Here is a 20473-nt window from a genome sequence, read left to right as displayed (position 1 = left end):
ATGATTTTTAAAAAACAGTAATAGGGCTTCCCTGGTGGCGCAGTGGCTGAGAGTCCACCTGCTGATGCAGGGGACATGGGTTCGTGCCCCGGTCTGGGAAGATCTCACATGCCGCGGAGCGGCTGGGCCCGTGAGCCATGGCCGCTGTGCCTGCGCGTCAGGAGCCTGTGCTCCGCAACGGGAGAGGCCGCGACAGTGAGAGGCCCGCGTACTGCAAAAACAACAACAACAAAAAAATTTAAAAAACAGTAATAGAGGTTCAGGTTAAACAGATCCCCTATTAAAAGAAAAAAAACCAGCAAGGGCTATAACTCAGAAGAACTTCATCTTATTTAGAATTATAGTACAGACTTCTAAGAATTTTAAAAATCATATTCATTTTGAAAGCAAGTATTCCTACTAACTAATCTTAGATTTGAGGAGGAATTAGATAAAACTCCATCCTACTTGACCTCACAAATAAATCCTTCAACAGGTCTAATTTTTCCTAAAATTTAAAGTCTCTGAAATCTCTCCAAAAAGTCTATTCTGAATAAAGCAAATAATACATTCTTAGAGGTTAATGAAGTGCGTGTGATAGCCAACTTTCTCTAGAATATTCTTAAACATTAGATCAATATCACATCAAAGTACTATCCTTGAAAGAATTCTTTAACATTAATCATAAGTTCTCTCTATATGTAAAGGAGTAATAGGGTGGTGTCAAAATTATCCCTAAGGTGATGTAATGTCTAGAACCAACTCCTAGTAATGGAAAAAATTAAAGGCACCTTAGAGTGTTTAATGTGTGGATCTTCTTCAGGAGTCCTTTGCCATGGTCAGATACACTAAAAATCTACCTTAAAATTAACGCATTAATTGCTACAATATTTTTCTCAAACTACAATGAGTACAAAGGTTAGACTTCCTGGTGACAGAGATATACATAATCTCCATGGGGCTAAGTGGCAGAGACAGCACTCAGAAAACTAAGCAAACATTTGAATTACACAAAATTCAAATTTTCCTGGTGCAGAACAAAAGCTAGTAAGTTACTCAAAACCTTGTTTGATAATTATGACTGGGAAAAAAATCTTTAAAATGAATACTTCTCTTTCTTGTATTTACTTACATTGTAATCCAATGTGTATCATAACTGCTCCCAAACTGCTGAAAAGTACCAAACAGTTTTGGAAGAAGACGAAGTGAAATTACTACTGATCTGAAACAGCAAAAACAGGTATTTATAGAATAAAATAATTTTAAATAGTATCAACAACTCTAGATCTTAACAGAAATTCAGCTATTTAAAATCTTAAATGCAAAAAGAGTTAATGAACTTCACATACATTTCTATGCAAACACAAAATTTTTTCCTAAAGTATCAACTTATTATACACTGGGGCAAGAAATCCAAGTTTTAAAAAACCAATCCAAGACTTTTAAAGTAAAATACACCATACAAATATCTGAGTATAAAAGCAAGTGAAGAGCATTTAAATATAAATTTTTTTAATGGCAGTATTCTTTAACGAGTCATAGGTGCTTCTGAGGATTTAATCAAGGAAAACAAGAAGCAGCAGCTTGGGTAAATTATCTAGAGCAGGGCTTCTCAAAGTTTAGTGTGCACTTGATCCAGCTGGGGGGATTTTGTTAAAATGCAAATTCTGATTCAGTAGGTCTGGGGTAGGTTCAGGATTGCATTTCTAACAAGCTCACAAGTGATACTCAAACTGCTGGTTTGTGGACTACAAACAATAAATGTAGAGAACATTTTTCAAACTATATAAATTATCACTTTCTCCTTAATTCTCACTTAATATCATCTCCATCTAAACTGAGAATCACTGCATTATGAGCATGCTAATAATAGAAGCACACCACATACCTCAAGTATAAAAGGGCCAAAAGGCAATAGGAAATCATTCTAAAACCTCAAGAAGATCTGAGCATGTCTATCTTCTGGAAGAAAAGGGGGTACAGGGAACATATTGACATGCAAATCCCAGAAGTCCTAGTAGGCAAGAAGGTTGCCTGCATGAGCCTTGAAAGAAGCAGGACACTAATCAAGTTACTGAATTTCTTTTATTTTTAAGCTTAGGAGCCAATATTGCTTCATGAAAGAATTTTTACAAAGAGAAAAAGTTGGCACCCTACCCACAAGTATGGAGTACAAATAAGTCCTCAAAAATGCCTACTCTTTTTAAGAGTACCAGGTATATTCGAATACAGGACTACACTTCTGAGTGGGAGGAAAACAGTGGCGAATGCTGAGTAGGAGAAACTACAAAACTTTGTTTCTGAATAAAATCCAAAGTACTTAAATTTGACTACAAAGCCTTGTCTGATCTGTCCCCATTCCTTCTATCAGTCTAACCTATTTTCCTTCCCATCTTCCTTTTTTTTTTGGCGATATGTCGGCTTCTCACTGTTGCGGAGCACAGGCTCCAGACACGCAGGCTCAGCGGCCATGGCTCACGGGCCCAGTCGCTCCGCGGCATGTGGGACCTTCCCAGACCGGAGCACGAACCCATGTCCCTTGCATTGGCAAGCGGACTCTCAATCACTGCGCCACCAGGGAAGGCCCCCCACCTCCCTTTTTGCTATTCCTTCAAAACACACGAGCACATTCCCGCCTCAGGGCTTTTCTACTGCCTCTGCGAGGAATGCGCTTTACCTAAATAGCTACCTGAAGGACCCCTTCCCTCACTTTATTAAGGTCTCCTCAACTGTCAACAGAAGGGATGACCCTGACAACTCTATATTAAATATCACCTTTCCATTGCTCTGCGAACCTCTATTATTCTTGACTCCTTCCCAATTTTCCTTCATTCATCATCACGTAATGAATATTCCTTTATTTAATATGTCTACCACTAGAATGTGCTTGATGTGAGCGAAGAGTGTCTTATTCACTAAAACTCCCTGCATGTGGTGCATGCTGAGTATATATTTCCTTAAATAACAAACCAGCAAAGAACTTAAAGGCAAGATTTTCAGGAGGAAGACCAACAGTGTAAAATGCTATATTACAGTTATGAAGGAAAAGGACAGAAAAAATACTACTGGAAGACAAAAGAAACAGCATGTTAGAAGTATGTCAGAGGATCAAAACAACATTAGTATAGGTTAAAGAGTATATAGTGGACTTCCCCTGTTGTCCAGTGGTTAACACTCCGTGCTTCCACTTCAGGGGGCACGGGTTTGATCCTGGTGGGAGAAGTTCCACACGCTGCACACTGTGGCCAATGATAATAATAAGTATACAGTGAAGCAACAAAGACAGCAAATGCCTGATATCCAGTAACTGCAAAGTAAATATTCTTTAAATATTCAAAAACATTTAAATTTTTAGTATACTTTTAAATATTAAAATATTTAATATTTTTCAACAAGTCGCACAGAAGTGGTGCTTGGGAAGATAGACCAAGATAGATCAGGGGAAATCAATTTCAATTTTAGATTATTTATCTAAACTCCTTTGTCAAAGTTTCAGAAACATTAGCAGAGTTTTTCCTAAAAATTAAGACATAAAAAACTGGAATGAATATATATATACATATTAATTTGACTTTAAAAGCATAAAATCAATGAGATATCACAAAGAAAAAAGGACAGAAAACTTTCACCTAAAATCACAAAAGCAAATTCCAAAATTGTTTGCCTAGTGTAATTTCAACAATACTTTTAAAATACAAAGAAACAAAGACTAGAGATACCATATCTCACTAAAGCAAGTCTTACAGTGTGCAGCAGTTGTATATTTTCTGAAAATCTTATTACCTCTTTTGCAGTCAATGGTGTTAAGAGTCTAGACTGTTTAAATTTACTTTCCAAATTTTCTACAATAAACATGTTTTCATTTTATAAAATGTAATGTAGAAGCAAGCACATGATGCTTGACATTAGAGAATAGGATGCCAGGCATTGAGCAGGTATTGGTTGAGTTGAGTGAATAATGATGTGGTTCATGTAAAAGAACCCAAAATAGGATTGTAGAAATGGGACTTGTCTTACCTCTACTCCTACCTAAGGGGAATGCTTTTCTCCACAATTTATAATAAAAACACTGAATTATTAATAATTACATCTTACGTGACTAAAACAGTTTTTTAAAGTTTTTCCAAAGATTCAGAAAAACTCCAAATTTTTCTCCTCAAAAAAAGATTTCAGGGGCTTCCCTGGTGGCACAGTGGTTGAGAGTCCGTCTGCCGATGCAGGGGACATGGGTTCGTGCCCCAGTCCGGGAAGATCCCACATGCCACGAAGTGGTTGGGTCTGTGATCCATGGCCGCTGGGCCTGCGTGTCCGGAGCCTGTGCTCCGTAACGGGAGAGGCCACAACAGTGACAGGCCCGTGTACCGCAAAAAAAAAAAAGATTTCAAAGAACAGTGAAAAGACATATTTTAAGTGCCATAAATTTAAGAATATAAGAAATGACCAAATCCAGAATCAAAGTGATCCTGAAACTCTGGAACACTTTATTTAAACCGATAAACTTGAAAGGAAAAATGATATAAAGTACTGATTACAGAATGAAAATTAGTAAAATATTTACAAACAGGGTAAGATCATGTATTTGTTTGCTGACAATAATAATTTATATTCCAGTATTAAAGGAAACTTCACAAGATCACATATACCAACTTATTCCAAGTAAAATTATATCATGCTGTACAGCAGAAACTAACACAACACTGTAAATCAACTACACCCAATAAAAAAATTTAATTTTTTTAAAATAAAATAATGTCATAGCACTTCTCCTATAACAACTATGAGATACTACACCTTGACTTATCAACTTTTTTGCTCAAATAGTTTTGACTGCTGATATGCTTATGAAAAACATCAAAATTACTGTTATATTCAAACTTACATTCACAAATTCTTCCAAGAGTGAAAATTACAAATACCAAACCACACGACCCTAGGCAACAATATGTTTAAGATGAAAAGGTTCAATGGTCCAGAGTAACAAGATACAGTCAGCCCATATGCAGGTTCCTCATCTGTGGATACAGAGCTAACTCTCCTACTCTATTTTATATAAAGGACTTGAGCACCTGAAGATTTTGGTATCTGCAGGGGGATCCTGGAACAAATCCCCCAAAGATACAAAGGGATCACTACACTTATTTTAGACTCAAGAAAAATGGTATTACTACCTTAGACTGCCCTGGTTCTTTGCTTGATACAAAGGTTTTGTTGCAACCTTTGCTGAAGCTTATTACTATACAATAGTGTGATGTGACTCTTAAGAATTACCAATGTAACTTTATATTGCTTTAGTAGAATGAACACATTTGCTAGTAGTCTACACAGTTAAAGTTACATTTGGACGATTTTTTCCTAATCCTAGACTCCATATTTGAAGAAGACTGGTGTGTTCTACAAAATGCTACTGTCAACTAATTAATTAATTAATTAATTAATTTTAAAATATTTACTTATTTGGCTGCGTCGGGTTTTAGTTGTGGCACACAGGATCTTTGTTGCTGCGTGCAGGATCTTTTTAGTTGCAGCATGCCGGATCTTTTAGCTGCAGCAGGCAAACTCTTAGTTGCAGCATGTGGGATCTAGTTCCCTGACCAGGGATCGAACCCAGGCCCCCTGCATTGGCAGCATGGAGTCTTAGCCACTGGACCACAAGGGAAGTCCCTCAGTCATTTTAAACTATAGTATATACCAAGAGTTGACAAAAAATGCTGTATATAATACAGTCTTTACAGAGAGAAAACAAAACCAAAAAAAAGTACATAGTACCATGCATTTCTTAATTATATGAACCTTTATTTATGTAAACAGAATCCCTGACTCGTGAGCATTTTTACTTTTGTATTCAAAGGCAAAAAATTTCACACGTGGGTTAAACTACCTACTGCATAAAGAATGGCAAAAAAATAGCACACTGGATAGGTTCCCAGACAGAGTCTCAAATCAATTCTCAAGAAGCCACAGAATTTCAGGAGGTACCTAGCCCAGGATGTGAACCTGCATGTGAACCTACCTGCCTTCTAGTAAACATAAAACACCAAAGGGGCTGATTACAACCCAACTCCTACTTCCACCCTACTCACTAGACAGCAGTCTTATCTCACTCACCTGAAGTAACAAATACCAAGCTGAAAAGTAATGGATTTTTCATTGTGGGAGCTACTGTCTACCTCATGCTCTCACTTTATGACAACGTTCTGCAAACCAGTCTACTATGTGTTTCCGTGTGCAACTTTAAACCTCCTGCACCGCTGAAATGTTATATGCCTTATAAAACAATCTGCCTAAGGCTAAATGTGCATAAGGCACATGCTGCATGTTTAAAGTGTTTTCAAGTGTAAAAACTTTAAAAAGTGTTTTAAAGTGTTAACAGTGGGTTCCGTATAAATGGCAGAATTATGGGTGATTTATGGGAGACTTTTCCTTTTTCAGATCTCTATGCTTCCCAAGAAGTAATGAGCCCATATTACTGTTCAAAAGAAAGCTAAGTTCATTTTGTGAAATAAACTGTAATAAGACCATAGAACAGCAAAAACAAACAAAAATTGTTGACAGGTCTATAAACCATGGAAAGTGAGGAACTAGAAGGAAAATTAAAAAGTCAACATAGAGGGGGCTTCCTTGGTGGCGCAGTGGTTGAGAGTCCACCTGTCGATGCAGGGGATGCGGGTTCGTGCCCCGGTCCTGGAGGATCCCACATGCCGCGGAGCGGCTGGGCCTGTGAGCCATGGCCGTTGAGCCTGCATGTCCGGAGCCTGTGCTCCGCAACAGGAGAGGCCACAACCGTGAGAGGCCCGCGTACCGCAAAAAAAAAAAAAAAAAAGGTCAACGTAGAGAAAATAAAAGGAAACATAAAACCTGTGTAAACTACATAAAAAGTTGACATCATCAAGAAGCAGACATCTGTGGGGTTTTTTCAAATGTCAGGAAAATGGTAAATGAGTTAAGATTTCAGTGGCCCATTTATTTCAACATAAGGAAGAGCTTTCCTATTAATATTAACACCCTTGTGCAACATTCCTTTCCTACTGTGATGGCAAACTCAGGGGGAGAGGAATCCTTGGAGAAAGGATTCTTGTGTTCAGAATAGGATTTCTCAAACTCTGATATCAATACTGACACTTCACACAATTCTGTTCTTCACACAAAAGCTGTCCTCTGCATTGAGGGATGTTTAGTAGCATCCCTAGCCCAAAGTAACATCTCCAATTCCACTCATTAATGTGACAACCAAAAATATCTCCAGATACTGATACTACCTAGGGAGAAAAAAAAGCACCCCCATTAAAACCCACTGGTTTAAATGTAAAATAGATAGCTAGTGGGAAGCAGCTGCATAGCACAGGGAGATCAGCTCGGTGCTTTGTGACTGCCTAGAGGGGTGGGATAGGGAGAGTGGGAGGGAGGTGCAAGAGGGAAGGGATACGGGGATAAAAGTATAAATATAGCTGATTCATTTTGTTATACAGCAGAAACTAAAACAACATTGTAAAGCAATTATACTCCAATAAAGATGTTAAAAAAAAACACTAGTTTATCAGGAAACCGGAACTAATAATGTTTTAAAAAATTAATTATTTTTCAGTTTGCATGATAACTTCAGTAAGTTCAGCCGGTACACACTGGATGTGTTGCATATGTCACAGGCTAAAAAATGCCACTATGCTCTAAGTACTGGCATATATGACCAATTAATAAGAGGCCTAGCATAATACATACAGGAACCATCTGAGTAAATTTTGAGGCCAAAATTAACATCAATATAATAGTTATGTTTACTATATATCAATAAACCATTAAGTAACTATGATTAGGTACAGGATTGCCTCCAACAAATGAAAAATGCTTCAACTTCAAGTGATTTGGGAGTGAACAAATTAAAGCTTAAAAAAATCCAAAATGATGATTTTCCATTTTATACACAGAATTTTCCTTTTGTCTCTTTTACTCTTTTTCTTTTTTTTTTTTGCGGTACGCGGGCCTCTCACTGTTGTGGCCTCTCCCGTTGCGGAGCACAGGCTCCGGACGCGCAGGCTCAGTGGCCATGGCTCACGGGCCTAGCCGCTCCGCGGCATGTGGGATCTTCCCAGACCTGGGCACGAACCCGTGCCCCCTGCATCGGCAGGCAGACTCTCAACCACTGCGCCACCAGGGAAGCCCCCTCTTGTCTCTTTTAAGCTACACTACTTAGAAAAATATATGCTCATTATGGAAAAATTAGAAAATAGAAAACCATAAAGAAGAAAAAATTAACTGATTCCTCCCAGAAATAACCATTCTACAGTCTCACATATTGCTTGCAATCTTTTTAACAAACGGGCCTATGAGTATATGCCCATATCATTATATAATCTTTGAAAACATTTGACTCTTAAAGGCTACATATTTCATCTTTCACATAGCTTTTTTCCTTTTTATTGAAGTAACATACATGAAAAAACACATATAAACCTAAGTGACAGTTCAAAATATTAGGAGGTGAACATACCTGTGTAACATGCACCAACATCAAGAAAGAAATCATTACCAGCATCCCAGAAGCCTTGGGATATGCCCCCTTTCCAGTCACTAACAACCCAAGAGTAACCATTATCCTATTAAATACAATAGTTTTCCTGATTTTCTTTTTTAATTTATTCATTTATGGCTGCATTGCATCTTCATTGCTGCTACTCTTTATTGCAGTGCATGGGCTTCTCACTGCGGTGGCTTCTCTTGTAGTGGAGCACTGGCTCTAGGCGTGCGGGCTTCAGTAGTTGGTGCTCATGGGCTCTATAGCGCAAGGCTCAGCAGTTGTGCACAGGCTTAGTTGCTCTGCGGCATGTGCGATCCTCCCGGACCAGGGCTTGAACCCGTGTCCCCTGCATTGGCAGGTGGATTCTTAACCAATGCGCCACCAGGGAAGTCCCAGTTTCCCTGTTTTTAAACTCTGTATAAACAGAGTAATAGAGATATACTTTTTTACATCTGGCTTCTTTCACTCAAAATTTTGTCTGTGAGATTCAACTACACTACTCCATGCAGTTGTAGTTCTTTCATTTTTACTACTATATATATACTATTTCATTCAACAAACAGTCCACAATTTAATTTTCCTTCCTATTCTTTTTTTGTCATTTAGATAGCAGTACAAAGAATAGTTATTTTGAATAATGCTTTTATGAACATTCTTGAATGTGTCTTTTGGTGACCTTCTGGATGTATGATTAAAAGGCACATACTTAGCAGTTCAACTGCTGGGCCACAGGATATGCAGATGCACTTTTGGGGAATAAAAATTGATACAACTTAAAAAAGTATTCATTAGCTTCACAAAGACTTTTAAAAGACAATTAACATTTTAGGGACTTCCCTGGTGGCCCAGTGGGTAAGACTCTGCGTTCCCAATGTAGGGGGCCCAGGTTCAATTCCTGGTTGGGGAACTAGATCCTGCATGCATGTCTCAACTAAGTTTGCATGCCGCAACTAAGAGTCCGCAGGCCACAACAAAGATCTCACGTGCTGTAATGAAGATCCCGCACATAACAACTAAGACCCAGAGCAGCCACAATAAATAAATGATAAATAAATATTTTAAAAAATATTTAAAAGACAAAACATTTTAAAACTAATTTCTATAATACCTATGTAAATGATGAAATATCATTCACCCATTAAAAGCATTCTTTTTAAAGAATATATGCCAAATGAGGCAACTGATCCACTAACAGGGGTCTATTAGTGGTTTCTTATACCTGCATGAATAAGCAATTTTTCTATTGTGATTGTACCAATTATAGCCCTTTAAAGATCAAAAGAAAAAAATTAAATATTGCACATACTTTTTCTAATTCAATTAGGTAAAAAAATTTTTTGAAGCAGTTAAATATTCAATAAAATTAGACATTTATATTGAGCCTGGGCAGAGGTAAGCTGAAAATATTAATATATTCATTAGGGGCTTCCCTTGTGGCACATTGGTTAAGAATCTGCCTGCCAATGCAGGAGACACAGGTTGGAGCCCTGTTCCGGGAAGATCCCACATGCTGCGGAGCAACTAAGCCTGTGCGCCACAACTACTGAGCCTTCGCTCTAGAGCTCACGAGCCACAACTACTGAGCCCACGCACCACATCTACTGAAGCCCACGCACTAAAGAGCCCATGCTCTGCAACAAGAGAAGCCACCACAATGAGAAGCCCACACACCGCAACAAAGAGTAGCCCCCGCTCGCCGCAACTAGAGAAAGCCCACACGCAGCAACAAAGACCCAACGCAGCCAAAAATCATAAACAAAAAAATAAATTAAAAAATATATATATTCAATTAATAACTGAATTTACTACATCAGAGAATGGAACAATATTATCAGAGCAGTATAAGGGAAACTGGAGACTGTATCAACAGAACAGAACTGAAAATCAAGAAACTTGTGGTAATTATTTGAGCCCCAATAAGAAGTATATAAATATATAGCAGAATTCAAACTAGGAAAAAAACACAACTAACCTAATTCTTTGTGCACTACAGAAGTCAACAGATCCACCCAGATGGAAGAACAATGCCATTATCAAAATGTTTATATTTCAGCTTAAGTTTAATTTCACTTATCTTATTTAGCTTCCTTTATATATAACAGTTCAAGAACATTTAAACTGTAATCTGAAAATAGAGTAATCACCACCATGTTCCCAGAATCAAGAAGACAGTATTCCTTTGTCTCTGTTGGAGGTGATCTAATCAAGAGTGCCGAAAAGTGCTGAAAAAAGCAAGACTGTGTGATAACATATAAACCCTGTGGGGGAAAACAGTTTAGAACTAATATAAAAACCACAATTACTAAAAAAAAAAATAGGTTGATAACGGTACATTAAATGCTATGAACCCACCATATCTAGGTCAATAAGAATATTGATTATGAATATGATTACTGTATAAAAATTTTTTATTTCCTATTTACCTGTTGTTTCCTAAATTTTCAAGGCAACCTTCAATGAATCTCATTCGAATCTGTCTATCCGTAAACCAACATACTAAGGAACAGAGAAGTTTCTCTGCTTCATTTATTAATCCTTCAGAAAGATTAACCTACAAAAAATGTATATACATAAAGTTACTGTTTATACTGAATGCATTTTGCTGTAATTTTATAGTCTTTTGGGTTTATTAAATAACTTACTGCATCATCATCTTGGACTATATCCCACAACAAAGTGTTTCCTTTCTTGCAAACGTTATCCAAATTAATGTCTGTTACAGCATTACTGCTGAATTGATGTTTATGAACTGTAGGTCCTGAAGGGGCAAAATATAACACACTATAGAGCAATGCAGTTGACTGAAATTGTAAAGTGAACTACAGCATTCATAAAGTTAACAAATTCAAAGTGAAGTATAACAATAAATCTCTTCTTACATCACAAGATAAAAACAAGATTAACACAGTTGCTTTATGAATGAGACAGAATAGTACTGTTTAGAGTTTGATACTACTAAAGTAAAATAAGAAAAGTTTTCATAGCCTCTCCACTATTTCATAGCCTCCTCACTATTACTAATAAGTATGATTAATGTTTTCCACATGTCAAGAGAACTGTATATAAATATTTGAAACCCAAATTAAACATTAAGAAGAAAATTTAACTGAATTAACTATATAGCCAAGGGACGTTCCTCTAAATGACCTTCTGTAAAGTGTCTTATACCTAAAGATTTTTTAATTGAGATGATTTACTCAAAACATTCAATTAAATTCAAAGCGTCTATTATAATAATTCAGACTTTGAGTGCCAGACTATGAACTCTCCCTAGCTCTGTTATATTAAGCAAAAATGCTTCATTGTCTTTAACAGCTTTACCATGAAATTTCCCTCTTAAACTGTACATGTACATTGATTTCATTAAAATGAGAACTATGCAACCTTCACCATAATTCTGTTTTAGAACACTTTCACCACCCTAAAGCATTCCCTCATACTTAATTACATTTAATCCCTGATCCCATTCCTGAGCCCTAGTCTGTTCTTCCATCCCCATAAATTAGCCTTTTCTAGAAATTTCATATAAATGGAATCATACAATACGTTATGTATAGTCTTATGTCTGACTTTGTTCACTTAGCAAAATGTCTGAGGTTCATCCATGTTGAAGCATCTATCAGTAGTGTGTTCCTTTTAAATACAGAATAATATCCCACTATATGAAAAAATTGTTTATATATCTACCAATTACTGAAAGTTTGGATAGTTGCCAGTTTTTGTCTAATATGAATAATGCTGCCATAACACTGATATAACCAGTCTTTGTATAGACATATGCTTTCTTTTCTTTAGGGTAAATACTTAGAAGTGGAATTGTTGGGTCATAAGGTAAACACGTATGTTTAAAATTTGAAGAAACTGCCATACTGTTTTTCAACACATAGGTATGGTCACTCTTTTTAATTTTAGCCATTCTAATAGATATGCAGTAGAATCTCATTCTGGTCTTTAATTTTAATTTCCCTAATGACTAATGATGCTAAGCATCTTTTCATGTGCTTATTAGCCATTTGTGTACCTTCTTTGGTGAAATAAATCAATTCCCAATTTTTAATTAAGTTGTCTTACTACTGAGTTGTAAAAGTTCTTATATGGTCTGGATACAAGCCCTTTATTAGATATATGATTTGCAAATATTTCTCCCAGTTTGTAGCTTGACTTTTTAAGTTTGGGGTTTGTTTGGTTTATTTGTTTTGGTATTTACTTTTTAAAATTAATTTTATTAAAATACAATATAAATACATAAGATCCGGAACATTTCTATCACCCCAAAAAGTTCTCTTGTGTCCCTTTACAATCAATCCCCACCACCAATCACTGAGTAGATGTCAATCATTATAAATTACTTTAGGAAATTTTAGTAGTGCACATAAATGATATACAGTATGTATTCTTCTGTCTAGCTTCATTTGCTTAGAATGTTTTTTGATATTCAGTCATGGTGTTGAACGTATCAGTAGCTCTTTCCTTTTTATTCCACTGTGAATATACAACAATTTGTTTATCTACCAGTTAATTCCAGCTGAGGTTCATAAATGAAGCAGTTATGAACATTCAGGTACAAATCTTTTTGTGGACGTATGTTTTCATTTCTCTTGGGTAAATACCTAGAATAGGACTTGCTGGGTCATATGGTAAGTACAAGTTTAACTTTAAAAGAAACTGCTAAAACAGTACTCTAAACTGCCTGTACTATTTTAAGCTCCTTCACAGCAATGTATGAGAGTTGTAGTTGCTCTGCATCCTTAGCATCATTTGATATCATTAAGTCCTTAATTTTTTACCCATCCGAAATGAGTAGAAATATCCAGTTGTAGTTTTAATTTGAATTTCCCAGATGACTGTAGATATTGAGCATCTTTTCATGTATTTACTGACCATTTTTATATCTTCATTTATGAAGTAACCAAATTTATTCATACCTGTTGCCCATTTTTAAATTGTATTGTTTGTCTTACTGTGTTGGAAGAGTTCTCTATAGTATTAAATACACAGTAATACAACGTAGATTTGGAGACCAATAATACGTCTAATATTTTGCTCAATTTCTAACTTCATATAGTAAAAAAACATGTACAATACTGAATAAAAGGAAAACAGGTTAAGAATAGAAGAATGGTGAAAATTTAATAAATATGGTATAAAATTAAATTGACCTCAATCTTAACCCATTCATTTCTCAACAACCACAACAAAAATGTCAAAACAGGGAATTCCCTGGCAGTCCAGTGGTTAGGTCTCCGCGTTCTCACTGCTGAGGGCCCGGGTTCGGTGCCTGGTCGGGGAACTGAGATCCCGCGAGCCACGCAGCACGGCCAAAAAAAAGGAAAAAAAAAAAGTCAAAATAACCTTATCTAGATTATACGCAAGTAACAGTTGAAATCAGAAAGTTGTTGCCAAGATCCACAAATTGCATCTCCAAGTCTGATCGTGGCTTTAAAAGCATAAACCTAATCTCTCTGGTTTACTTAGTTTATAATTTACTGGCATCCCAAAACCCATGTCCTAGGCTACTAAGTGCTGATGGTATGTAACCAAGCAAGAGGTTGGATATGGACCTTTAAATTGCCAATTCTAGAACTGTCTTCCCTCTTAATTTTTCTCCCTTTCCTCCTTTATCTCCTACTATTCTTTAACCTCTTCTAACCTCTATTCTTTAGAGTTTGGTCATGTCCTATCATCTTTTTAAGACTGATTTAGAGTGATTAGAACCATCGTTTTTTGAACATTTTCATCACCCCAGATGAAAGAAACACCTCACCCTTTAGCAGTCACCCCTCCTCTTATTTCTCCCAATCCTCACTAGCCACAGGGAACCACTAATCTATACTTTCTATCTCTACAGATTTGCCTATCTTAGTCCTTTTATATAAATGGAATCATACAACATGTGATTCTGTGTAATCTCCTACTTTTAAGTCCTAAAATTCCTGAATATAAAATCTAATGCAGCCATATATTTTCTCAAATACAAAGCTATAATTTTTATACATATTATTTTTTATTTCTTTTCCTTGTTAAATATCTCTTGATGGAACTGCAACCTTCATATTCATGATGGAGTATTCATAATAATTTCATTTCCTTGGGGAAAAAAACTATAATATGAAAATTACTTGGCAAAAACATTGAAGTAACAAAACATTGACTGCTGATTCCTTTTAACAATGTGTTATATAAATTATTCCTATTTTAAATAAAGGAATATATTTTACTTACTACAGAACCTTACCTTGACTAAGATGTTCATGGTAAATAGATGCTAAATTGGGAAGATGTTGTTGGAGATGAGATGTTAGCTCTGCATGTGAATTAATCTGAACTAGCTCCTCTTCACACCCAGATTCTTCACCATCAAAATCAGCCATATTTTTTTCTGATTTTGCACTGACCTGGGAGCTGCTGCAACTGACATCATCTGCACTTAGCATATCATCAACCATATGACTGTAACACAGAGAGGAGTACAAAGTCAGCAATTACAAATTTAAACACACATTGTGAATCACAAAAAAATATCTCTCAAAACATTTGGCACAAGTTACAACCCACTCAAGAATAAAGCTACATTTGTTTGTTAACAATATGGAATATTGACAGCTTTACAAAAAATAAAAAGCCCACAAAGTCTATACTATATATTAATTATACAATATATACCTACATATTATCTGGCTCATCAACACACTTCACTAAAACGACTTCAAAGAGAATAATTTTAGGAAAAACAAAATCAGTAAACTTAACTGTTAGATAATTTTTTTATAAACTCAAATCTTAAAGTGAAACCTTAAAATTTATTTACATTTGTTCATCCAACTGCAGAATCAAATCAGATAAGGAAAAAAATTTCAATTTACAGCTGCAATCTAGATGTGGTTAGTATTAACTGAGCGACTTTTAACTCAATAAACACCTATTAAGCCCTCCCTTCTAAAACATACCATACAGGGTGCTCTAAGGATGTAAAGACAAAATGATAAAAATAACACGAAGAAGAAAAGTTCAGGATTGATTTAGAGACTCACAAATGGTACCCATACACAGAGAATATGGAAATGGCTAACGTAAAAAAAAATAAATCATTAGGTCTTTTCAGGTAGAGGGTTGGCGTGAACACTATAAGAGATTTACAATGTACCAAACTGAACATATTACCCTCCTCAGTTTTCTGAACTAATTGCTTTGTCTCCAGTATGTCCTGGGGAGAACTTTGAATGTGCATTTCTGTAATGTCAGACCATAAACCAGTGGTTCTCAAACAGAAGGCCAAGGGGACATCTGGCAATGTCTAGAGACAATTTTTGGTTATCACAACTTGGGAGATTCCTCTAGTATGTAGGCCTAGAGGCTAGGGATGCTGCTAAACATCCATCCTACAATGCAGAGGGCAGCGTTCACATTGCTGTAAATCCAAAACACAGAATTACCTGGCCCAAAACATCAATACTGCCAAGACTAAGAAACATTACTGTGAACTCATAAGGGTTAATGATAAGAAGAAAAAGGCAAAGGAAATAAAGTAGGAATATGTATGGATGTGTAGTTCTCCCAAACAACCATATTAAATTCTGAAAGGCCCGGCAAATAGTCAGGTTTAAGATAAATCCTGATAAACTACATATCCCTATTTCATCATTAACTCAAATATTACTACTTGCAATGATAGTAATAATAAATAGCAGCTAATATTTATTAAGTTCTTATTATGTGTCAATCATATCAGCCCATGAAATGCTCACAATAAGCCCATGAGATAGGTACTATTGTTCCTATTTTATAGATGAGAAAATGATAGTAAGAACAACTGAGTACCTTGCCCAATACTATAACACTAGTAAATGACAGAATCACTTACTATTAAACACCATAGGTATATTTCAGATAATCAAAAAGCTTTATGCTGAGGCTTTATCCTTACTAATATCCTAAAATTAGAATGTGCATAAAATTTCCCTTTTCATGATCACACTTTAATGGAAGTTTCCACAAGCAATTTACTATCTACTATTAGGCAATTATTACAAGGAGTTGAAGATCTAGATCTGTGTTGTCCAATACAACAGCCACTAGCCACCTGTGGTCACTGCACATGTAAAAAATGGCTGGTCTAAACGAAGATGTTAAGAGTATTAAATATACACAGATTATTGAAGACCTAGTACAAAAAAATTTTTTATTAAAAATTTTACACGGATTACATGTGGATATATGATATTTTGGATATTACTGCTTTAAATAAAATTTATAATTAAAATTAATCTTCTCTGTTTCATCTTGCTTTTTAAAATGTGCCCATTAGAAAATTAAAAATTGGGACTTTCCTTGGTGATCCAGTGGTTAAGACTCCATGTCTCCACTGCAGTGGGGCACGGGTTCGATCCCAGGTTGGGGAACTAAGATCCCACAAACTGCAGGGCGTGGCCAAAAATAAATTAATTAATTAATGAAAATTAGAAATTACATACTTATGGCATGCATTTGTAGCTTACATTAATGGCATGCATTTTTAGCTTACATTATATTCCTATTGGACAGCACTGATCTAGAATATATCACAATTGAATAAATATAGGCTATAATTAACTCCCTAAAGGAAATGTAAGCTGTTTTATTTTTAGGTAGACTTACCCATCATGGTGGTGATGATGGTGGTGGTGGTGGTGGTGATGCTGTGGACCAATAAACTGCCGACAATTAAATAATTCATTCCCAATAGTCTCCCCAAGAAAGTCCCCAGTGCGTGTAATACAAGATTCCTGAGATGCTTGTGCTATATGAGCAGCATTCATTTCCCCTGAAATATCATGTTCTGGGTCTTCAGAGTGTGAACAGGCATCTAGCATTCGTATTCGATTATCTACTGATGGCACTGACTCAGTGTTAAAAACCAGGTCCTTTCCTGTTCCATTGCTTGTCCCACTTCTTTCTGATGGACCTTGGGAATCCCCTAAGCAAATGCCTGCTTGACTTTCTAATTTCCTGTTCCGATGATCTGTACCACAACTGCTTTTAGAAGGATTATGACCATGATCGTCATCTTCATCTTCTTCTTTAAGGGCTTCAATATCTGCAATGTCTTCTGACTGTACCTCACTGCCAGGGCTCCCTGCTGACTGGCTTGCATGGCTAGAATTCACCTCATTGCTAGATCCATCACTATGTCCACTACTGCTACCAGGACCACTGCTTCCATCTTCACCACTGTTGGCAGTTTCATCAGAACTTCCCTGCATGGATTCCTATATTTAGAAACAAAGAGACTTAAATAAATATTTAAACTAGTAAGAAAAAAGTAAATGACATTAACACACTGTACTTTTTTAAAAGGCTGTCACAGTCCTGACAAATTTCATTGAACAATACAAAATGGAATTAAAAACTCAAAGAAAAGTAAAGAACCTCAATGATACTTAAAAGATAGGAAAGGCCTCAACTGGCATCATGTTTATATTCCCAGTTCGAAGGATAAACATGGCACAAACCCAAAAATCAAAAAATCTCTTTAAAGCGGGAGGAAAAAGTATTTTCATACCTCTGTATCTGAAAGTCGCTGCTGCACATGTTTGGTTCTATTAATAAGTTGCTCATCCATTTCAATGTCACTGCCTCCACTTTGATGGGTATCGCTGTTATCACTGCTTTGAGGACTGGCTGCAGGTGACCCTATATTAAAATGACGGGGATTTTTTTTACTTCTAACTTGTATTAACATGGATCTATCAGAATGTCATAATCCTTTGATTCTTTGATATACCAAAGCTTCATGCTAAGTAGCCAAAAATATAATCTGGAAATATGTTAACATTTGCCAATTATTTCTAAAGAAGATATACATGATTTCAATTAAAAGTCAGGATACTAATGATTTCAGCAAAAAGGGTAAGTAAGATAGATAGGTAGTCAGGATTTACATCTCCTATGCAAAATGAACTTTATGAATATGATACAAATATATTATATAAAATTAATTAAATCTAGATGATCATCAAAATAAAACTACAAGTCATCTTGCCATACATTTCTAAGACTCAACTTACAAGGTGATGGTGCAGCTCTTCTGAGCTCTTCGTCCTCTGAAGGAAAAGGAAAAAACAGGATGGAAATAATCTAAGTGACTGAATTTCTTTGGGGCACATATCAGTTGTTTTTATTACATAATCAACAAGATATAGGTAGGGAAACCTGCAATAATATAAGTCCCCACCACGTGTCGTAGTACTTGTGGGTGCCTGCACAGGAAAGCCTAAGAAAAGGGTAGTATATGATGTCAGGAAACAAAAAGAGGGGTAAAGCTGATAAACTTGTAGGAAACCCTAGAAAGTTATACACGTAAAAGCACATATAAAATACCTGGAAAGACAGAAAACTTTGAAGTAGAAAACACAGAAAGAGAAATGTATCATTATGTTCTATTCTCAAAATTATTTCTAAAAGAAATCATGTTGACTGTTTTCTAACCAAAAGCTCTAAAGCTTTTATGACATAGTTTTGTTTTTTTTCTTAAAAGAACACCAGTGAAAGAAGATCCAGTAACTACTGAAACATTATTGCTGTTATTTGAACAGTAAACCAAAAACATGACCTAACCCCAATTTATTAACGTTTTAAGAAAACCAACACCTCCCTTTCCAACTTATTTCAAAATTGAGATTAAACTGAAACGAATTTGCAGAAACTATTTCGAATTTGAGTTATAAGCTATGAACAACTTACTATGAACAACTTACTTCAAATTACATTATACTTTACTAACCTTTCTTATTTCCAATGGGAAGATTAGTGTTTAGTAAAGATGCAAAAGAACTCTGTTTAGATAGCTGGGCCTTAGCTGCTAGTGCATTATTCCACAATGCTTTAATTAACATCGATGCCAAGTACAGTGTCTTTAAAAAAAAAAAAAAAGAGGAGAGGTTGAAATTAGCGGTTTTAGGAAATACTGTAACAAATTTAATATCCTTTTGCCTAACTGAAATGCCAACAGTAATAAACTACAAGTTAAATCATCTGGATCACAAATAAATTTTCCCTTTACAAAAAAAAAATTATGTTTTGAATGAATTACCTGTTCAGTATGAACACTTGGTTCAAGAGCTGAGACCAGATTAAGAAGATGTCTAAGTGGTACTGGATCCAAATTCTTGATGAGTGAAGGAAATAAGTCATGTATATACCGACTACAGTGTTTCAGCTAGAAAATAAAAGTAGAGACAATAGTCAAAAATAATCACATTATATAAATAACCTGACACCAAAAAAGTTATATAAGTTTAAAAGTGAAGAAGCTGGCTAGTACACTGATGTTTTTTAATATATTAGTAAAATGTTAATTACCAAATGTCATAAATCGCAGTACATAAAATTGTGAAAATAAAATTCCACTTAAGCAGAACTTCACTTTATCCAAGCAAACCACAAGCATAATTTTTAACCTCAAGAAGGAAGCCTGCAATAAATAGTCTCTGGAATCCAAGTATAAAAAGGATTCCAATTAAATTTAGGAACATATCACTAATATAAAAACAAGTTAAACAGTTAATTAAAATGTAGGCAATAAAAAATAAAATAAATTACAATTAGGAGAGAAAACCAAATAAATATTATTTTTTAAGTGTACAGTGGACCCTTGAACAACATAGGTTTGAATTGTGTGCATCCACTTATACAAGGTTTTGGGGTTTTTTTCCACTAAATACATACTACAGTACTATAATGATCCACAGATATGGAACTGTGGATACGGAAGGCTAACTGTAAAGTTACACATGGATTTTCGACTGTGCAGAGAGCTGGCATCCCTAATCCCCATGTTGATCAAGGATTGACTGTATTATATTTCTCACATTAAGTGGTTATGAAGTATTTATATAACATGGTCATTAATTGAAATACAGTACAAAATAGAAACCCCTTTATAATCAAGGTCTTCATAACATAAACTAGGAAAGTCTCCTTTGTTATACTAAACAGAATTATGTA

The 20473-nt window shown here is 35.6% G+C and overlaps 1 protein-coding gene across 1 annotated transcript in view; it reads right to left on the bottom strand.

The window, feature by feature from the left end:
- Positions 1 to 20473, bottom strand: part of USP34 (ubiquitin specific peptidase 34) — a 184399-nt gene that overhangs the window by 113035 nt on the left and 50891 nt on the right. The window contains 9 exon segments of the mRNA XM_065891660.1: positions 1112 to 1201; positions 10915 to 11042; positions 11134 to 11249; positions 14727 to 14941; positions 17126 to 17736; positions 18030 to 18160; positions 18535 to 18570; positions 19251 to 19380; positions 19560 to 19685. Of these exon segments, the coding sequence (XP_065747732.1) occupies positions 1112 to 1201; positions 10915 to 11042; positions 11134 to 11249; positions 14727 to 14941; positions 17126 to 17736; positions 18030 to 18160; positions 18535 to 18570; positions 19251 to 19380; positions 19560 to 19685 (1583 nt within the window).

The sequence above is a fragment of the Phocoena phocoena genome, chromosome 14 (assembly GCF_963924675.1).
Source record: "Phocoena phocoena chromosome 14, mPhoPho1.1, whole genome shotgun sequence".
In the NCBI taxonomy this organism is placed as follows: domain Eukaryota; kingdom Metazoa; phylum Chordata; class Mammalia; order Artiodactyla; family Phocoenidae; genus Phocoena; species Phocoena phocoena.
The sequence above is the reverse complement of the archived record's forward strand: the minus strand, read 5'-3'. Positions and strand labels throughout refer to the sequence as shown.